Source organism: Lontra canadensis, unplaced genomic scaffold (genome assembly GCF_010015895.1).
Source record: "Lontra canadensis isolate GAN:19392208 unplaced genomic scaffold, GSC_riverotter_1.0 scaffold42, whole genome shotgun sequence".
NCBI classification, from domain to species: domain Eukaryota; kingdom Metazoa; phylum Chordata; class Mammalia; order Carnivora; family Mustelidae; genus Lontra; species Lontra canadensis.
Genome location: NW_022631036.1, coordinates 15,337,913 through 15,358,561, shown reverse-complemented (window position 1 = coordinate 15,358,561; position 20,649 = coordinate 15,337,913). Strand labels below are relative to the sequence as shown.

At 36.1% G+C, this 20,649-nt stretch overlaps 1 protein-coding gene and 1 non-coding gene across 16 annotated transcripts in view; both read right to left on the bottom strand.

Moving 5' to 3' along the window:
- Positions 1-20,649, bottom strand: part of RALGAPA1 (Ral GTPase activating protein catalytic subunit alpha 1) — a 252,205-nt gene that overhangs the window by 173,742 nt on the left and 57,814 nt on the right. For all 15 annotated transcript variants that reach the window (XR_004384235.1, XM_032871260.1, XM_032871259.1 and 12 more), the window contains exons 11-12: positions 13,765-13,962; positions 1,040-1,177 (exon numbers count right to left, since the gene is read on the bottom strand). Coding sequence is in view for 14 of the 15 variants with exons in the window: in XM_032871260.1 (XP_032727151.1) it covers positions 1,040-1,177; positions 13,765-13,962 (336 nt within the window). In the remaining variant the exon portion in view is untranslated. The remainder of the gene's footprint in view (positions 1-1,039; positions 1,178-13,764; positions 13,963-20,649) is intronic.
- On the bottom strand, positions 20,092-20,199 carry LOC116875700. The gene has a single exon (XR_004384253.1). It is a non-coding gene; the product is annotated as a U6 spliceosomal RNA (small nuclear RNA).

The window sequence follows — 20,649 nt, the reverse complement described above, 5'->3', positions numbered from 1 at the left end:
AGAACTCACAAACACTATTAAAAGAAATGTAAATTATTATAACCATGTTGGAAGACAATTTGGCATTAACAGTAAAGTAAGGATGATAATGTACAATTCCTCCAACCAGTAACTCTACTTCTGGGTATATATCCTAAGGAAATTCTCCCACATGTGCAAAAGAAATACATACACAGAAATATTCAGTGTAGCACTATATGGAATGGTGAGAAATTGGAAACAACTTAAAAAACATTGACAGAAAAATGAGTAAGTAAAATGTGAAATAATCATAAATTGCAATACCAGAAAGTAGCTAAAACGAATGAACTATAGCTATGTATCAACACAACTCAAAAACATAATGGTTAATGCAAAAAGAAAGTACCAGATGATAGTACACTATGACACAAATTATATAAATCTTAAAGTTGTCTAGAAAAATATGTAATTTTTATTAACACATATACATTAGGGAGTGAAAGTTAAGGAAAAAACAAAATGAATATTTTATAAAGAAGATTGACAAATGTAGGTATTGAGTATATTAAAAAATTATACTGTACAATGGAATACCGAGCCATATATTTGAAATATTTAATAATTATTTTATTTTAAAAAATTTTATTTATTTGACAGAGAGAGAGAGACCGCAAGGAGGCAGAGAGGCAGGCAGAGAAAGACGGGGAAGCAGGCTCCCCCTGAGCAGAGAGCCTGATGTAGGGCTCGATCCCAGGACTCTGAGATCATAATTTGAGCTGAAGGCAGAAGCTTAACCCACTGAGCCACCCAGATGCCCCCTATGTAATAATTATTTTATTGTAGGGGCACCTGAGTGGCTCAGTCATTAAGCATCTGTCTTCACCTCAGGTCATGGTCCCAGCGTCCAGGGATTGAACCCTGCATCAGGGGCTCCCTGCTCAGTTGGGAGCCTGCTTCTCCCACTGTCCCTGCTTGTGTTCCCTCTCTCGCTATCCTATTCTCTGCCAAATAAATAAATAAAATCTTTTTTAAAAAGTATTTTATTGAATTTTTTTGTTAGTAACCAAAAGTGAATCACCTGCAAAACTGCCTGGGTACCAGCTCGTATGTTCTGTTCTGTGACTTCTTCAGAAGCATTATGAAGAACATCTTGGTAGGTGCCATTTTTTGCCCAAGTGGAATTTCGAACATGACCAGCAATATCGGTCCCATTTTCCTAAAAAAAAAAAAAAAATATCAAGTTTTCATATTTCATTAAGAATGCTGCAACAGGGGCGCCTGGGTGGCTCAGTGGGTTGAGGCCTCTGCCGTCAGCTCGGGTCATGATCCCAGGGTCCTGGGATCGAGCCCTGCATAGGGCTCTCTGCTCAGCAGGGAGCCTTCCTCCTCCTCTCTCTCGGCCTGCCTCTCTGCCTACTTGTGATCTTTAAAAAAAAAAAAAAAAAAAAAAGAATGCCGCAACAAAACAGTAACCTGAAGTAAATTGGAAATTATTGGGATTTTCTGCTAAGCATCTTCTCAGATGTTTCATTTGATTAGAAAAGCAACATATATTCACTGTAAAAAATGTTCTTCTCATTAACAAAAATATAAAGAATATAAAAAAAATCTGTAAGGGTCAGACAGAAATTTTATCATTTTAGATACAGAGACATTTTTCTATGTAGCTAATGTATTAACTTCCCTTCTGTAACTTACACACTTAAGAATGGGATTACATTACTTAAAATTCTGTAAAACATGAATTTTGTTCTAAAGTAAATGCCAGAAACCAAAAAACTTCAATAAAAAAATAGAAAATAGCTTCTATTTATTTTAGAGTACTAAAATTCTTATCACTCAGATAAGAATATTAGGTACTTCAAACCACCAAGATTGCATCTTTCTCCTTGAGTTTTAACTGTCAAAAGTCTAGCAGACTAAGGAGTTCCCTCAGGTGAAAAGCCACAAAAACAGACATCTCACTCAGAGTTGTTCCCTTTTTTTATGTTTCCTTCTAGTTTCTTCCTGGTTTTGGTCACTCACTAATATTTTCAAATAGTTCATTGGTTTTTTCTTTTTTTTAATATTTTGTCTAGAGCTTATAATTGCAATATGTAGGGACGCCTGAGTGGTTCAGATGGCTAGGCATCTGCCTTTGGCTCAGGTCCTGATCCCAGAGTCCTGCGTTTGAGACCCGAATCAGGCTCCCTGCTTGGCAGGGAGTCTGCTTCTACCTCTTTCTCCCCACTGTTCCCCCTGCTTATGTTCTCTCACTCTCTGTCAAATAAATAAATAAAGTCTTTAAAAAAAAAATAAATAACTGCAGGGGTGCCTGGGTGGCTCAGTGGGTTAAAGCTTCTGCCTTCGGCTCAGGTCATGATCCCAGGGTCCTGGGATCGAGATCCACCCTCACTGGGCTCTCCGCTCCACAGGGAGACTGCTTCCCTCTCTCTCTGCCTGCCTCTCTGCCTACTTGTGATCACTGTCTGTCAAATAAATAAACAAAATCTTAAAAAAAAAAAATAACTGCAATATGCAGGAGGTTTAGTATAATACAAACTACTCTGCTATTACCAAAGTACTGAAATCAGCTCCGTCTCTGTAGCCAATACACTATGCCATAGTATATTGTACTTTTCTCTTAAGCCTCATACTCCTATGATCAGATTTCTTCTGAACATTTCTTCCTGAATGACCCCAAAACAGCTCCAACTCGAAATATTTAAAAGTTAAGTTTATTAACCATGTCCTCTCCATTCTTACCAACCCCTCTGGCCACACAGTCACCACCACCAAGCCTGCATTTTTAAAAACTCTATTCACGTGTGAATGGCAACTACCTCCTGTTGCAAGAGAAACAAACTTGAGACACCTCCAATTCCTCATTTCTCTCATCCAATTAATCATCAAGACATACTGATTTTACCACCGAAGAAGCTCTTATCTGTCTTCTTCCTTATATTTCTACTGCAATTCCACTGTCCTGGTATTATATTACCTCCTCCTTTATAAAGCCTTCCCTAAGCCTAAGCAGAGTTAGGGATTCCATCTTTCTAAGAGCATAGCAGTATTCTTTTGTAAGACTTACTTTGCATGTTTGTCTCCTTGCTAAATTATAAGTTGTGCGAAGGTAAAAAAGATGTCTTTTCATGTTTCTATTTCCAATACTGGTTCTCCATGTGGACATTACCTATGTTTTACAGGGCACTCTGAGTGTTCTGTTGTCACAAAAATTGAGAATACCACAGAGATTTAAAGGGATGAGCCAGTGAATGCTAAACATACTGCAAGATGCATGACTGTCTGCACACACACAAACTGTCTTGTATTCCATGTCTTTCAAATGTCCCATAGACACTAAGTGAATAAAAAGCCACTATCTGAATCTATAACTTGATTCCATTTTATAATTAAAACCAAATTCTAAATCATTTACATATATTTTAAACTTATCAGAATAGAAATCAGTGAATGATTATACCTTTTTTTGTTTTTCATGCCATTAGTAAGAGCTGTTGGCATTCTGAAAAATCCACATTTCTAATAACAAAACTACTTGCAGTATTTGAGTAATGAATATGTTTTACCTATAAAACACACCTACATCACCAGGCTTCTTCCTTCTTTCCTTTTTCCCTCCTTTCTACTGTTTATTTGTTTATTTGTTGTATTTATTTATTAGGTATGTAAATGTATTATTTTCGTATGTGTCATTTTTATTTAAGAATAGTAAATGACATGGTAAGCTCAGTATTAAGCTATAAATTTATGACAAAAACTGGGGGAAAAGAAATTATTTAAATTGATAGGTTTATTTTCTACATTGATGCAAAAATTGAATGTTTTAGTTGATGAATAAAAAATAGAACTATAGGGGTGCCTGGGTGGCTCGGTGGGTTAAAAGCCTCTGCTTCAGCTCAGGTCATGATCCCAGGGTCTTGGGATCGAGCCCCGCATCGGGCTCTCTGCTCAGCAGGGAGCCTGCTTCTTCCTCTCTCTCTGCCTGCTTCTCTGCCTACTTGTTATCTCTGTCTGTCAAATAAATAAATAAAATCTTAAAAAAAAAAATAGAACTATAATTATTTCCTAATTTACATGGTAAATCTAAACTTTTAAATTTTTAAATTTAAACTACTTCAATTATAATTCTCAGTTACATTTAGTTATATTTCTTAGTTACATTTTTCTCTTTTTAGAAATAGGGAAGGAGTCTATCTAACTATATATCTATACAGATACCTATATAGATACATATCTATACCTATATATTACACACATGCATATATATTTATTCACTGAATCCCTAAAGAATATGGCCTATTCATTCATATATTAATATCCTGTTAATCAACTGATGAGATTAAATTAACCACCAAAGTTAAAAAAAAAAAAAAGTTACCAAATCACTTCTATCCAGATTTAGTTTTTTTGTGTCCGTGTCACATGCCCCAACTTTTTGGTTAGAATCTGGCCTATGACAAGGATTAAAAAATTGAAGGACAAGAATTGATTTACAGGGGTGCCTGGGTGACTCAGTGGGTTAAAGCCTCTGCCTTTGGCTCAGGTCATGGTCCCAGGGTCCTGGGATCGAGCCCCACATCGGGCTCTCTGCTCAGCGGGGAGCCTGCTTCCTCCTTTCTCTCTGCCTGCCTCTCTGCCTACCTGTGATCTGTCAAATAAGTAAATAAAATCTTTAAAAAAAAAAAAAAATTCATGGGCGCCTGGGTGGCTCAGCAGGTTAAAGCCTCTGCCTTCAACTCAGGTCGTGATCCCAGGGTCCTGGGATCGAGCCCCACATCGGGCTCTCTGCTCAGCAGGGAGCCTGCTTCCCTTCCTCTCTCTCTCCCTGCCTCTCTGCCTACTTGTGATCTCTGTCAAATAAATAAATAAAATCTTAAAAAAAAAAAATTCATTTACACTTAAAGAATAAACGATACCAGGTACTAAAATTTCACTTCCACTCTGTCTTCCCTCATCTTTTCTCCTCTATGAGTAAACTCCAGCCTTTCTTATCACAGACCAGTTTATTCTACAGTTAAGGATGTTTTCTATGCTGTAATGAGCAATAATACAAAACCTTACAAGAAAGAATTCAGAATATTCTGGTTTAAGTACCCAACTCCTAGAATAAGACAGGTAAGGGGAAATTGTAGTTTGGTAATCGTCCTTAAGAAATATGTACTACAACATTCATTTTTACCTAGTACCATAATTTTATATTTTATACCTTTTTATGGAAGTATAATTGATATACAATATTTATGTAAGTTTCAGGTATACAACATAGTGATTCAACATTTATATACATTTCAAACTCATCACAATTGCAATTGCCATCTGTTACCTTACAAAGTTATTAGAATACTATTAACTATATTCTCTATGCTATACTTTGTAACTCTGTAACTTTTTTATAAATTGAAGTTTGTATCTCAATCCCCTTCACCTATTTTGCTTATCTCACCCACCCCACTGGCAACCACCAGCAGGTTCTCTGTATTTATGAGTCTGTTCCCATTTTATTTTTTCATTTATTTTTTTAAAAACTACATACAAGGGAAATCATATGGTATTTCTCTTTCCCTGACTTATTTCACTCAGCGTAATACCCTCTAGGTCCACCCATGTTGCCACAAATGGTAAGATTCATTCTTTCTTAGGGCTAAGTAATGTTCAAGTTTGTGTGTGTATGTAGAGAGAGAGAGATAGAGAGAGAGAGAGCACATTTTCTTTATCCATTCATCTACTGATGGGACACTTAGTTGTTTCCGTACCTTGGCTAATATAAATGATGCAATGAACACAGGAGTGCATATATCTTTTCGAATTAGTGTTTTCAATCAGCTAAATACTCAAGAAGTGGAATTGCTGATCATATGGTATTTTTACTTGTAATTTTTTGAGTAATCAACTGTTCTCTATAGTGTAACAATTTCCATTCCCACCAACAGGAACAAGAGTTCTTTTCTCCACATCCTAACAAACACTCATTTTTTTGTTTTGTTTTCTGACTACCATTCTGATGGGGGGTGAGGTGGTATCTCACTGTAGTTTTGATTTGCATTTCCCTGATTAGTGATGTTGAGCATCTTTTCATGTGTCTGTTGGGCCAGTATGCTTCTTTTAAAAATGCCCATTCAGATTCTCCATTCATTTTTTAATCAGATTGTTTTATTGGTGTAGAGTTGTAGGAGTTCTTTATGTATTTTGGATATAAAGCCCTTATTGGACACACATCCCCCCATTCAGTAGGTTGCATTTTTGTTTTGCTGATGGTTTCCTTTGCTATGCAAAAGCTTTTCAGTTTGATGTAGTCCCGACTGCTTATTTTTGTTTTTGTTGCCCTTGTGTGAGGAGGCAGATCAAAAAAAATATTATTAAGACACATGTCAAAGAGCATAAACCTATGTTTTCTCTCAGGAATTTTATGGTTTCAGGTCTTACACTTAGGTCTTTAATCCATTTTGAGTTTATTTTTGTGTATGGTGTAAGAAAGTGGTCCAGTTTCATTCTTTTACATGTAGCTGTACAGTTTTCCCACACCACTGAAATCCCACAGCAGATGAAACAGTCTTTACTCCATTTTAGGTTTTGCCACCGGTGTCATAGATTAATTGACCAAATAAGTGTGAGTTTATTTCTGGGCTCTCTGTCCTCTTTCATTGATCCATGTGTCTCTTTTCGTGCCATTACCATACTGTTTTGATTACTACAACTTTGTAGTATAGTTTGAAATCCAGAAGTGTATAGTATAGGTTGAAATACCTCTAGCTTTATTCTTTTTTTCCTCAAGACTGCTTTGACTATTCAGAGTATTTTGTGGTTCCATAAAAATTTTAGTGTTATTGGCTCTGTGAAAATTGCTACTGGTATTCTGATAGAAATTGCAGTGAAATCTGTAGATTGCTTTGGAAAGTATGGACATTTTAACAATGTTAATTCTTCCAATCCATGAGCATGGTATATCTCTCCATTGTGTCTTCTTCCATTTCTTTCATCAATGTCTTACAGTTTTCAGTGAACAGGTCTTTCACTTTATTGGTAAAATTTACTCATAGGTATTTTATTCTTTTTGATGCAACTGTAAATGGAATTGTTTCCTTAATTTCTCTTTCTGCTATTTTGTTATTAATATATAGAAATGCAATAGATTTCTGTATATTAAGTTTGTATCCTGTGATTTTATTGAATTTATTAGTTTGAACAGTTTTTTGATGGAATCTTTAATGTTATCTATGTATAGTACTATGTTATTTGTAAACAGTGAGAGTCTCACTTCTTAATAATTTGGACGCCTTTTATTTCTTTTCTTGTCTGATTGCTATGGCTAGAACTTCCAAAACTATGTTGAATAAAAGTGGTAAGAGTAGACAACCTCATCTTATTCCTGATCTTAGAGGAATTGCTCTGTTTTTTTACCACTGAGTATGATGTCAGCCATGGGTTTTTCATATATGGTCTTTATTAAGGTATGTTCCCTCTAAACTCACCTTGTTTTTATCATAAATGGATGCTGAATTTTGTCAAGTACTTTTTCTGCATCTATTGAAATGATCATATGGGTTTTACCCTTCCTTGTTAATATGGTACATCATTGATTGATTTGCAAATATTGAACCATCCTTGCATCCCTTGAATAAATCCCACTTGAACATAATGAATGATTCTTTTAATGTATTTCTGAATGCAGTCCACTATTTTGTTGAGGATTTTTGCATCTATGTTCACCAAGGGTACTGGTCTATAGTTTCTATAGTTTTCTTTGTGTCTGGTTTTGGTATCAGGGTAACGTTAGCCTCACAGAATGTATTTGGAAGGTTTCATTACCCTTCGATTTTTTGGAATACGTTGAGAAAAACAAGCATCAACTCTTCCTTAAATGCCTGATGGAATTTTTTTTTTAATTTTTAATTTTTTTAATTACCTTTCAGTGTATTAGAATTCATTGTTTATGCAGCACACCCAGTGCACCATGCACAACGTGCCCTCCACAATACCCACCACCAGGCTGACCCAACTCCCCACCCCCCGCCCCCTCAAAACCCTCAGATTGTTTTTCAGAGTCCACAGTCTCTCATGGTTCATCTCCCCCTCCAATTTCCCTCAACTCCCTTCTCTTCTCCATCTCCCCAAGTCCTCCGTGTTATTTCTTATGCTCCACAAATAAGTGAAACCATATAATTGACTCTCTCTGCTTGACTTATTTCACTCAGCATAATCTCCTCCAGTCCCGTCCATGTTGATACAAAAGTTAGGTATTCATCCTTCCTGATGGAGGCATAATACTCCACAGTATATATGGACCACATCGTCCTTATCCATTCGTCCGCTGAAGGGCATCTTGGTTCTTTCCACAGTTTGGTGACCGTGGCCATTGGTGTTATGAACACTGGGGTACAGATGGCCCTTCTTTTCACTACATCTGTATCTTTGGGGTAAATACCCAGTAATGCTATTTCAGGGTCACAGGGAAGCTCTATTTTTAATTTCTTGAGGAATCTCCACAGTTTTCCAAAGTGGCTGCACCAACTTCCTTTCCCACCAACAGTGTAAGAGGGTTCCCCTTTCTCACATCCTCTCCAACACATGTTGCTTCCTGTCTTGTTAATTTTGGCCATTCTAACCAGTGTGAGGTGGTATCTCAATGTGGTTTTAATCTGAATCTCCCTGATGGCTAGTGATGATGAGCATTTTTTCATGTGTCTGATAGCCATTTGTATGTCTTCACTGGAGAAGTGTCTGTTCATGTCTTCTGCCCATTTTTTGACATGATTATCTGTTGTGTGTGTGTTGAGTTTGAGAAGTTCTTTTTAGATCCTGGATATCAGCCTTTTGTCCTTACTGTCTGTCATTTGCAAATATCTTCTCCCATTCTGTGGGTTGCCTCTTTGCTTTGTTGACTGTTTCCTTAGCTGTGCAGAAGCTTTTGATCTTGATGAAGTCCCAAAAGTTCATTTCTTTTGTTTCCTTTGCCTTTGGAGACATATCTTGAAAGAAGTTACTGTGGCTGATATCGATGCCTGATAGAATTTAACTGTGAATCCATTTAGTCCTGGACTCTTGTTTGTTGGGAGTTTCTTGACTACCAAAATCAATTTCATTACTAGCAATTGTTCTGTTCAGATTTTCTATGTCTTCCTGATTCAGTTTTGGAACACTGAATGTTCCTAGGAATTTATACTTTTTCTAGGCTGTCCCATTTGTTGGTGTGTAATTTTTTGTAATAGTGTCTTATAAATAAGCCTTTGTATTCCTATTGAACCAGCTGTTACTTCTCATTCTTCATTTCTTATTTATTTGGGTCCTCTCTCTTTTTCTTGATGCGTCTGGCTAAAGTTCTATCAATTTTGTCCATCTTTTCAAAGAACCAGCTCTTAGTTTCATCTATCTTTTCTAGTGTATTTTTAGTCTGTTTCATTTATTTTTCCTCTGATCTTTATGACTTTCTTCTACTAACTATGGGCTTTGTTATTCCTTTTCCAGTTCTTTTAGGCATAAGGTTAGATTGTATATTTGAGATCTTCCTTAATTATTTAGGTATGCCTATATTTATATAAACTTCTATCTTAGAACTGCTTTTGCTATGTTCCAAAGATTTTGGAATATTGTCTTTTTACTTATCCCAAGATATTTCTTTTTTTCCCTCAAGGTATTTTTTTTTTTTCCTTCATTGACCCACTGCTTATTGGGTAGCATGTTGCTTACTCTCTATGTCTTTGTGTTTTTTCCTTCTAATTTATTTCTAGTTTTCTAATATTGTGCTTAGAAAAGATGCTTTATATGATTTCAATCTTCTTAAATTTACTGAGACTTGTTTTGTGGCCTAATATGTGACCCATCCTGTAGAATGTTCCATGTGCATTAAAAAAAATGTGTACTTTGCTGTTTTTAGATGCTGTGCATGTTTACTTCAGTCCATCTGATCTAATGCCTCATTCAGTCACTATTTCTTTATTAATTTTCTATCTGGACAATCTATCCATTGATATAAGTGGGATGTTAAAGTTCCCTACTATTACTGTATAACTGTCAATTTCTCCCTTTATGTCTGTTAATATCTGCTTTATACATTTAGATGCTCCCATGCTAGATGCATATATATTTATAAATATTATATTCCTTTGCTAGATGCTCCCTCCATCATTATGTTATGCCCTTCTCTGTCTTTTTTACAGTCTTTGTTTCAACATCTATTGCATCTGATACAAGTATTGTTACCACAACTTTATTGATCAATTCCATTTGCATAGATAATCTTTTCTATCCCATCACTTTTGGTTTGTATGTGTCTTGTAGGCAGCATACAGATAGGTCTTGTTCTTTTTTTTTTAATATATTCAATTATTTTTGAAATTTTTAAAATTTTGATAACTTTTGATTGAAAATTTTGTCCATGTACACTAATTATTGATAGGCATTATTACCGCCATTTTCATTGTTTTCTTGCTGTTTTTGTAATTCTTCTCTGTTTCTTTATTCTTTCTTGCTGTCTTCTCTTGTAATTTGATGACAATCTTCAGTTTTGTACTTGGATTCCTTTATTTTTTGTTTACCTGTTACAGGTTTTTTGTTTATGGGGGCTATAGATCCATGTATAACACCCTATGTGTTAGTCATCTATTTTAAGTTAGGTCACTTAAGTTCAAACACATTCTATTTGTACTACATTTTTACCTCTCACCACGTATTATGTATCTGACACATATTTTACATGTTTTTATTTTGTGTATCCCTTACCTAGTTATTGTAAACAGAGTTGATTTTACCACTTTTTTCTTTTAACCTTCAAATTAGCTTTTAAAGTGAATGACATACTTCCTTTATTGTATGTTTGCTTTTACCAGTTGTGGAGTGCTGACAATCCTGACTCCACCAATGGCCCTCCATCTTGTTCGTATTTGCTTGATGACCTCTCTTGGGGCTACTTTAGAAATGTCTGCCAAGCCTGGGATGGGGGAAGCTTGCTTTGACCACCCATGAATCTGCTAGAGATGATGTAGTCCTCATCTTTCCTGATGCACAGATGGCACCACAAGGTCTAATTAAAAGGTTAGCTGTCAATTAAGTGCATGCAAACCCTTTGATCACATAACAATGCCCTTCTGCATACCTCTTGCTCTATAAAATCTATGGACTAAGGTCTAGACTTTGTGGAGGATAGCTGTACAGCACCTGGATCATCATGTGCTTCATCACCTCATCGGTAAACTACCCCGAATAAAACTCTGTAAATCATATGGAGTTGCCTTCTTTGCTTTCCAGTCTCAAAGTGTCTTCTCAGCTTGGGGAGTACTCTACTGTCCCTCCCCTATCTTCCAACACTAGTGAAATGTTTTATTTCATAAACTTTTTACTTCTAGTTATGGTTTTTTCTTTTCTGCATAAAGAAGTCACTTTAACATTTCCTATAAGGCTGATGCAGTGGTGATGAAGCCTCTAACTTTTGTTTGTCTGAGCAACTCTATTTCCCCAGTTCTGAATTATAACCTTGCTGGGTATTCTTGGTTGTAGGTTTTTTTTCCTTTGAGCACATTAAATACACCAAGCCATTCCCTCTGGCCTGCAAGTTTCTGCCAGAACTCAGTTGAGAGTCTTGTAGGTGTTCCCTCACATGTAAGTTGCTTTCCTCTTGCTGCTTTTAAAATTCTCTATAACTCTTGACATTTTAATTATTATATGTCTTGGTTTGGACATCTTTGGGTTCATCTTATTTGAGTTTATCTATGCTTCCTAAACCTGGATGTTTCTGTTTCTTTCTCCAGTTTAGAAAAGTTCTTAGCTGTTATTCCTTCAAATAAGTTTTCTGCCCCTTTCTAAGTCTCTTCTTCTGGGACCCCTATAATGCAAATTTAATACTTTTGATGTTGCCCCAGAAGTCTCTCACCCTATCTTATATAGAATTATTTTTCCTTTGCTGCTCAGCTTGGATGATTTCCAGTATTCTGTCTTCAAGATCACTGATCCATTCTTCTGCACCCTCTCCCCTAGTTGTTGATTCCCTCTGGTATATTTTTCATTTAAGTTACTGTATTTTTCAGATCTGATTTTTAATTTTCTATTTTTTTGTTGAAGTTCTGAGTTTATCCACTCTACTCCTAAGTTCAGTGAGCATCTTTATGACTATCACTTTTAACTCTATCAGGTAGATTCCTTTCCATTTAGTTATTTTCCTGAGATTTTTTTTTCTTGTTCTTTCATTTGGAACATATTCCTGTCTCCTCATTTTGTCCAACTTCCTGCATTTGTTTTCCATGTATTAGATAGTAGTCAGCTACACCTCCTGGTCTCAAAGGTAATAGCCTTATGTAGAAGGTGCCCTGTAGGGTCCAGAAGCACAGTCCCCTCCTCCCCAAGTTACCCAAACTACGTGCTCCAGGTATGTCCCATGTGTGTGCAGTGAACACCCTTCAGGTGTTGAATGAGCTCTAACTGCTTTGTATTCTGATAAGCAGGGCTGCCCCCCAGGTCAACTGGTTGCAATGCCCAGCCAGGACTATTAAGGGTATCCTGGTGGGAGGAGGTGGACCCTGGTGTGGCTGGCTGGCTTAAAGGCCCACCTGCCATGCTGTGGGTGTGCTAGTGGACATGACCAGTCCCCCAGGGCATGAGTCACTTTGGAGGGACACCAGTCCCAGCCAAGGCTGCCCAGGGGTTATGGCAAAGTGGGAGCAATTTAAGAGAAGGTCCACCAGAGGGGTGGGTTGATTCTGCAGGAGAATGCCAGGGTGGGATGACTGGTGCTAGCAAGGTAGGTGGAGAATGTCAGAACTGGAGCCCATAAGCATTAAGCTACTACCTGGGGTAAATGAGGACAAGAAAATAGTGCCCATTAGTGTTTCTATTTTCGAAAGAAAGTTCTTACAGATCCCTGCCCCTTCAATGTAAGCCCTAATATCAGTCAAAAAATATCCTTTATGTACATCTCAGGTGCTCTGGAAACTGCTGCCTCTGTGTTGGATCTGAGAGTATGTGAGATTGTGGACGGGACAACTTGGAGTATTGTCTCAGTTTCCTATAGCCTCCGGGTTGTCCCAGGGGTAAGCCCAACGATTTTCAAAGCTCCTGAAGTTAAGCTTTGCTGATTTTCAAAGCCAGATGTTGTGGAGTTCTCATTTTTCCTGTGCAGATCTCCAGAGTTGGGGTGTATAACACAATGCTTAAATTCCTTGGTTCTCAGGTAGGATCTCTGGGCCTATGATGTGGGTCGCCAGACTAGGGATTTGGTTCCCAACCTGACCGTACCTCTGCCACACTTTACCCTTCTCGAGGTGATTCCCCTCCCCATCTTTTCTTTTTTTTTTTTTAAGTAACCAGTATGCGCAACATGGGACCTAAATTCACAAACCCAAGATTAAGAGTTGCTCTAAACCAGCCAGACTCCCTGTGGCTTTTTCTTTTTATCTTTAGCTGTGCAAGAGCTGGTCTCTTAGACTTCAAGTCTTTCTCAGTGAGAGTTCTTTTTTATTAGTTGCAGTCTTCGTGTATCCATGGGAGAGGTGAGCTCAGGACCTGCCCATACTCTGCCATCCTCCTATCAGTCTCAAATATTACACCTTTTAAAATGGCATCTAATTTTGATCTACACAATGAATTAAAGAATCAGTATACTATCTCAACATTAATTTTTTAAAGTTGTGACACCAAAGAGCTCTAAGAAAGGGTACTGTGATAACTGGTATATTACCTAAGTTGCAAAATATACTGAAAGGTATCTTTAACTTCCCATTTATTAAGTATATGTATGTCAACATGTTATTACATTTTTGTGAGAATCTAATCTATTAAACTTATAGTAAAATATATTAAGTCTTATCAATTTACCTCTTCTCTCTTTTCTCCTTCTTCCATTGAAATAACATGGTCTGTGACATTGTCAATACAAGGTAAGTCAGAAGAAGAGATCACAGTTTCTTCAGGCTCTTGCATAAACAAAGGTTTTTCTTCTTGCTGGATCCATTCTTGATATACTTTTACCACTTTTCTCATAGCTGCTGCTTCACAAATCGGTAATAAAAATGCCTGGTGGGAAAAAAAAAAAAGAGAGAACACACATAATAGTACATTTTACCTTGCCACAAACCACTAATACATATATTTTATGTTGTTATAAAGTATGATATAATTGATTTTTAAAGATATAAAGTCAACCAACCCATTGTCAGAAAAAGCCTTTTGTTTCCAAATAATTTATAAATATGCTGACATAAAAAATACTTTCAGTAGGGGTGCCTGGCTGGTTCAGTCAGTAAAGCATGCAACTCTTGATCCCAGGGTCATGAGTTCAAGCCCCACAATGGATATAGAGATTACTTAAAAATAAAATCTTAGAAAAAAAAATCAGAAATGCTTTTGGTAGATAGACATGGATTTCAAGTGCAAAAGCAAAGATTTGTTTAACTTGTACTATCTAGCTCAGAATGAGAATATTCCTTGCTTCATGAAATAACTATGCTCCTAGAAAGTTCACTGTAAATAGCACTTTTCATAATCATGTATTTGTAACTTACTTTTTTAAAAATTACTATTTATAAATTTTGATGATTAAATTTGATGATTAAATTAAATCTGATTCCAAGAAGTAATACAAATTACATAAAAAGGCAACTATCAGCACATAAGAAAATATGTTTTATTTCATTTTATATGTAGTAAATAATATATAATAAGTTAAATAATAAGGCAAAATACTTAATTAAAAGGAATACCTTATAATTATTCTTCCCTTTATGTACTTTCTGGGTTGCATTAACTTTTTTTAAAAAAAGTAAATATTCTCTTCATCACAAAAATACCGTATTTTTACAATAAAAAAGAATTTTATGCAATTCAGACAGGCAAAAATAAAACAGTAAAAGTACTCTATCTCACAATCAATTCCTTTCATCATGCATGTTTATGTTCATGGGTTAACATTTTCACTGGACTTTCTCTTTACCAAAAAGGAAAAAAAAGGGAAATAAATTGCTTTTAAATTTTCCTTTTACAACCACTACTGGTTAATTTCAACTCTAAAAGTCACAAGACATTTACCTAAAAACCTGGCACATCCTCCTACATAGCTGTCAGTAGATATATTTACTAATAATCATGGGCTCAAATGACTTTATCTGAATGAAACTAGCCAAGAAAATCAGCTTTCTAAGATAATGATGAAAAGTTAATGTATGATATCAGAGGATATTTAATGTAGTTTGGTAATTATTAAATCCCTGGCAATCTACATTACTTGTTACTTTCTTTCATCTAACAAACCCATTCCAAAATTCTCACTCTCATATTGTAAATTCTCACTCTCATATTGTAGCAGCCTAATAGTCAATGGCATGATTTAGATCATCAGTGTCTGCTCTAAGAATAATTATTTTATAACTAGAACTCAGCCTTCCTTAAAAAGGTTCAAGATATAAGAAAAAAAAATCTCAATCTCAAAAAAATTCTATTCTCAGATACTGAAAAATTAACTTTTTAAAATTGGCATGGAAACCCTCTGCAGTTTCTGGTCAATTTTGCTATGAACCTAAAACTGATATAAAACACAATGTTTAATCATTTTAAAAATATTAGTAATCTCCAGGGCTAAGATATAAATGATATTAATTAAATATATTAATTATTATTAATGCATAAATTGACACACGATATCCCAAGTGGCTTGATGAATTTACTGAAGTCCAGAGTATGTATAACCTTTGTCCTTACAAGCCCCAAAGTCTGATTTTGCCAATACACTAAATACGGATCTTAAGGAAAGACCGATATTAGCCATGGTATAAAAAACTGATACATAAAAACCAGAGTGCAATATATACATTTACGATGAGAAATAACTGTCAGAGAAACCAGAACATTCAAATCCATATACTGGCACTTTATTCCTATGAAGAAGCACCACTCAGACATCAATATTAACCAAAAATAAGGCAAGTTATCATTCAAAAAATATTTCTGAATCTATGAACTCAGCAAATTTTCTGTCTATAGAAACTGACCTACATGAAGTCATCTTCAGTTCTGATTCCATGACCATAAAACTACTACACAACCAAAAACTACATGGAGAATGAATCAAAACAAGAGATAGAAAAATCCAATATTTAATGGTATTTAGCTTAAGATAATCTGATCCAGTTTTCTAAAAACTGGCTTCACCAGTGGGATGTGATTTACTAGTAGCTATGATTTTCTCCTTAGTGAAAAACAGTAACAAAACATGTTGGTTTCTGATATTTTTAATATTACTTTATTATTAACCAACCCAGGTTGTCATGGATACTTCTTCAAGATTTAATCAGGTACAGTGAGCATTTAGCAGACCTGGGAATTTTTGTCTTCTTAAAGCAATGGTTTGTATTTTGGTCTCAGAACCGCTACTCTACCAGATGTTAACAAGAATAACAGATATTCTAAAATAAGAGTAACACCGCTTTACATTTTTGCAAATATCTTTAATGCTTAGCCTAATAAAAGACGGTTGGATTCTTATCTGCTTGTTTCTTCATTCAATCTAATACCGTATGTGATACGGTATTAGATCCAGAGATACCTGGAAAACTTCACCATACACTTGTGAGAAAATGACAGTGGAAAAAAATAAAATCTTAGTACTGTCATGAAAATAGTTTTAACCTCATGGACCTGAAAAACTCCTGGAGATGTCCCAGACGCCCAAGACCACAGTTTGTGATCCACTGCCTTAACGTGACTTTGGGGGAAAAAATTATATACATAATATCTATATATAGAATTATATATATATGCATATATATATGAAAAATCTGTGCTGTTCTTAAAGGTTAAACTATTGATGTATTATATTTACTTCATATCAAAATACTTGGGGGCTCCTCATTGTAGTCTCCAAGTAATGACAACATAAAGCACACTGGGTTTACTTATAAAACAGGGGATTAATGCCTGGAGTGCATCTATGCCTATTCTATTGGATATGGAGAACAATTTAATCATTTCAAATGATTTGGGGATCTATACTTTACAATTTTATCTTGATTTTAAAGACACATAACAATATAAATACCTTCACCAAAGACAGAACTCCAAATCATTACACTGGCCCTAAAATAACATCATCAACTATGTTAACAAATTATCTCAAGACTTAATTTCTATAAATAAACGTTAGCCCACAGGCAGCAATGATAAAGTATCTGGCCCTCAATAGTTACAGAACTACTTCTTTTTTTTTTTTTTTTTTTTTTGAGAGAGAGAGTCGTGTGCATGCAAGTGCTGGGGTAGAGGTGGAAGGAGAGGGGGAGAGAGAAACCCAAGCACAGAGCCAGACACAGGGCATGATCTCAAGACCCTGAGATCATGACCTGAGCTGAAGCAAGAGTCAGATGCTCAACCAACTGAGCCAGCCACCCAGGTACCCCAACAGTTACAGAACTTCTTGATTCATTCACCAAATATTTACTAGGTGCCTACTTTATGACAGGCAATAAGGATACAGTGATAAATAAGTAAGCAAAGCGTTCCTGGAGGGTAGCAGGAAAGATCAGAATTTTCAAAATAATTTTTTAAAATAAATATATATAAGACTCAGAAGAGGTACTATAAAGAAGAGGACAATTTTCAAAAACATCATAAAGAAGTACTTACTAGTGTGTGTCTGTGTGTGTGCATATGCATGCAGGTGCACCTGTCTTTTTTTTTTTAAGATTTTATTTATTTATTTGACAGAGATTACAAGTAGACAGAGAGCAGACAGAGAGAGGAAGGGAAATAGGCTCCTGAGGAGCAGAGAGCCCGATGTGGGGCTCGATCCCAGACCCTGGGATCATGACCTGAGCCGAAGGCAAAGGCTTTAACCCACTGAGCCACCCAGGCGCCCCTGCATCTGTCTTTAAGTGGGTGGGTAAAAGTGGTCATGGAAGACTTCTCTGGTGTAATCATATTTAAGTTGTGATATTAAGGATGAGAGCAGGTAAAAAAAGAAGGGGAAAAGGGTAGAGAGGAAAGGAAGGTTGAAGGACAACATTAAGATAGGGAAAATAAAAACTGTGAAAGCTAGGAGGATGCAATTATTTGAGAAATGTTAAGTAAACATATTTCTATTAAACTTATTTACCTATAGAAAGACTTGTACTCTAGCTGGGACTGCTAAGGGCAAAATCATTATAAGGTCATATCTCTGATAATTAATGGAGAGTATTTTTATCTATATTATATTGTGGAACATATGAACCTTCAAAATAAGGAAAGAAACTATTTCAAAAATTCTCAATTTTGAAAATTTATCAGTAATACTAAGCAGGTAAAAAAGCTTTCCTATGACAACGTAATCTTAGAAATTGATCCCTTTTCAAAACATTAATAATTCATTAGTGTCACCATCCTAAAATTTATTTTCCCTTAAGTTTTCCTTAAAAATCACTTTTTAAAATAAGATAGATTTATTTATTTTAGAGAACACAAGCAGGGCCAACGAGCAGAGGGAGAGGGAGAAAGGAAATCTCAAGCAGGCTCCAGGCCCAGTGCACAGCCCAACATGGGTTTCAATCTCACAACCCTGAGATCATGACCTGAGCAGAAATCAAGAGTCAGATGCTTAACCAACTGAGCCACCCAGGCACCCCTGAGGTCATTATCTCAGGGTCACGGGATCAGGCCCCTCATCAGGCTCTGCACTGGGCATAGAGCCTGCTTTGAGATTCCTTCTCTCCATTTCCCTCTGCCCCTTGCCTCCAATCCCTCTCTAAAATAAAAAATAAATAAATAAAAATAATTATCAGAATAAAAACATCTCAAAGAAATTCAATTACCAGCAATATCATTTAAAGATATCCTGGAATGGTCCAGCATAAAATATCTAAAAAATACAATACAACTTTTTAAATTAATGGCTCAGCTTGTATGGATATTCTGAGTCTAGAATAAAATATGAGTATTAATCCAGAGAAGTAAATGAGCAATGAAGCTGCTGGCTGCTGCCTTGGACAGCCTACAGAGTATTGGCTCAAACAGCCACCTGTACAGTGGGGAGAGACAGATCAGAGTTCTACATGTAAAACTGACACCAATGAAAGCTAAATTCAAAACAAAGGCAAACTAGAAGGGGAAGGCAAAAAACTCAACTCCACAGAACAGTCAGTGACGAAACTTGTCTGTTGACTTTGGGTAGGGGAATATAAGGGAAGAATAGCCTTTCCTGCAAATTCATATTTTCAGGCTGGTCATCACATAACTTTGAGTACTGCAAAGCAGTAAGAATCATTAAGCTGAAAATTCTTTTTTTTTTTTTTTTAAAGATTTTATTTATTTATTTGACAGAGAGATATCACAAGTAGGCAGTAAGAGGGGAAAGCAGGCTTCCCACTGAGCAGAGAGCCCGATGCGGGGCTCAATCCCAGGACCCCGAGACCACGACCCGAGGTGAAGGCAGAGGCCCAACCCACTGAGCCACCCCAGTGCCCTATAAGCTGAAAATTCTAATTTAAAGTAAACCAAGGTTGGGTACCTGGCTGGTTCATTTGGTAGAGCAAGAGACTCTTGATCTTGGGGTTGTGAATTCAAGTCCCATACTGGGCACAGAGCTTACTTAAAAATTTTTAAAATAAATAAATAATATATTCCAAGGTTGACAGGACCACCAAATGCCTGGAAAGCAAGAGCAATTCTTCTCTGGAGGAACACAACTTTCAACCCAGGCTTCAAAGTAATTCCCACAAAATTCTGAAAAAAATCTAAGTCCTTAACACAAAAATCCAAAAGAAACAAACAAGGAAAAATAAACTTCTCCCAGAAGTAAAGTTCTCCAACATTATTTGCCGAGTATCTTTCCTTTCGCATTTGTCAAATATTCTATAACGTAAACCTTAAACTTGGCAACTAGAACCACTGCCAAAGCTAGAAAAATGTTAAGGCAAATTTGCTTTTTTTTATATTGTGATATTCACTTTATTGGGGTTGTATAAAACTGAGTCCATTTGTATATAACTGTATACATTTCGTACTTATTAACACAAAAATATAGAACATGGAGGGAAGGGATGGGGTGGCTGGGTTATGGACACTGAGGAGGGTATGTGCTGTGGTGCGTGCTGTGAATTCTGTAAGATTGAGGATTCACAGACCTATACCCCTGAAGCAAATAATACATTATATGTTAATTAAAAAAATATATATATATCTATATATATAGAACGCTTTGTGAATTTGCCAGTGGTCCCTGAGCAGGCGCCATGTTAATTTTCTTTGTCTCATTCCAATTTTTAGCATATGTGCTGCTGAAACAAGCACAAGTTTCTTTCTTTAACTTAGGTTAACAAAACTAATGCTGCCTCATGCTTTGCTTTACATATCAATAAACATGTGTACAAGGTGAAGATTTGCTTTGCCTAGACAGCTTGCTGGCATGTAAAGGCATGTGGTATAGAATAAACAGCACTGACATGGGAACCAGGATCTGGGAGTTTTAATCCCAGATCTACCACTTACTTGCTGTGAGACTTGAATGATCCCCTTCAGCTACAAAACTCAATGATGTTTACCTGCAAAAGTTAAGTACCTTTGCTATTAAGAGCAAATGATTAGTTTTCATAAGGCTTATCTCCCACAAAATTTCTATGTAACTGAGAATGTGCATTTAGGAATTTCTAGTTATCTCTATGTGAAATAGTTTTTATTCTTTTTCTTTCTCTCCATTTCTTTATTTTAGTCCCCAAATATCTGCCTTAAGCAACTTTAACT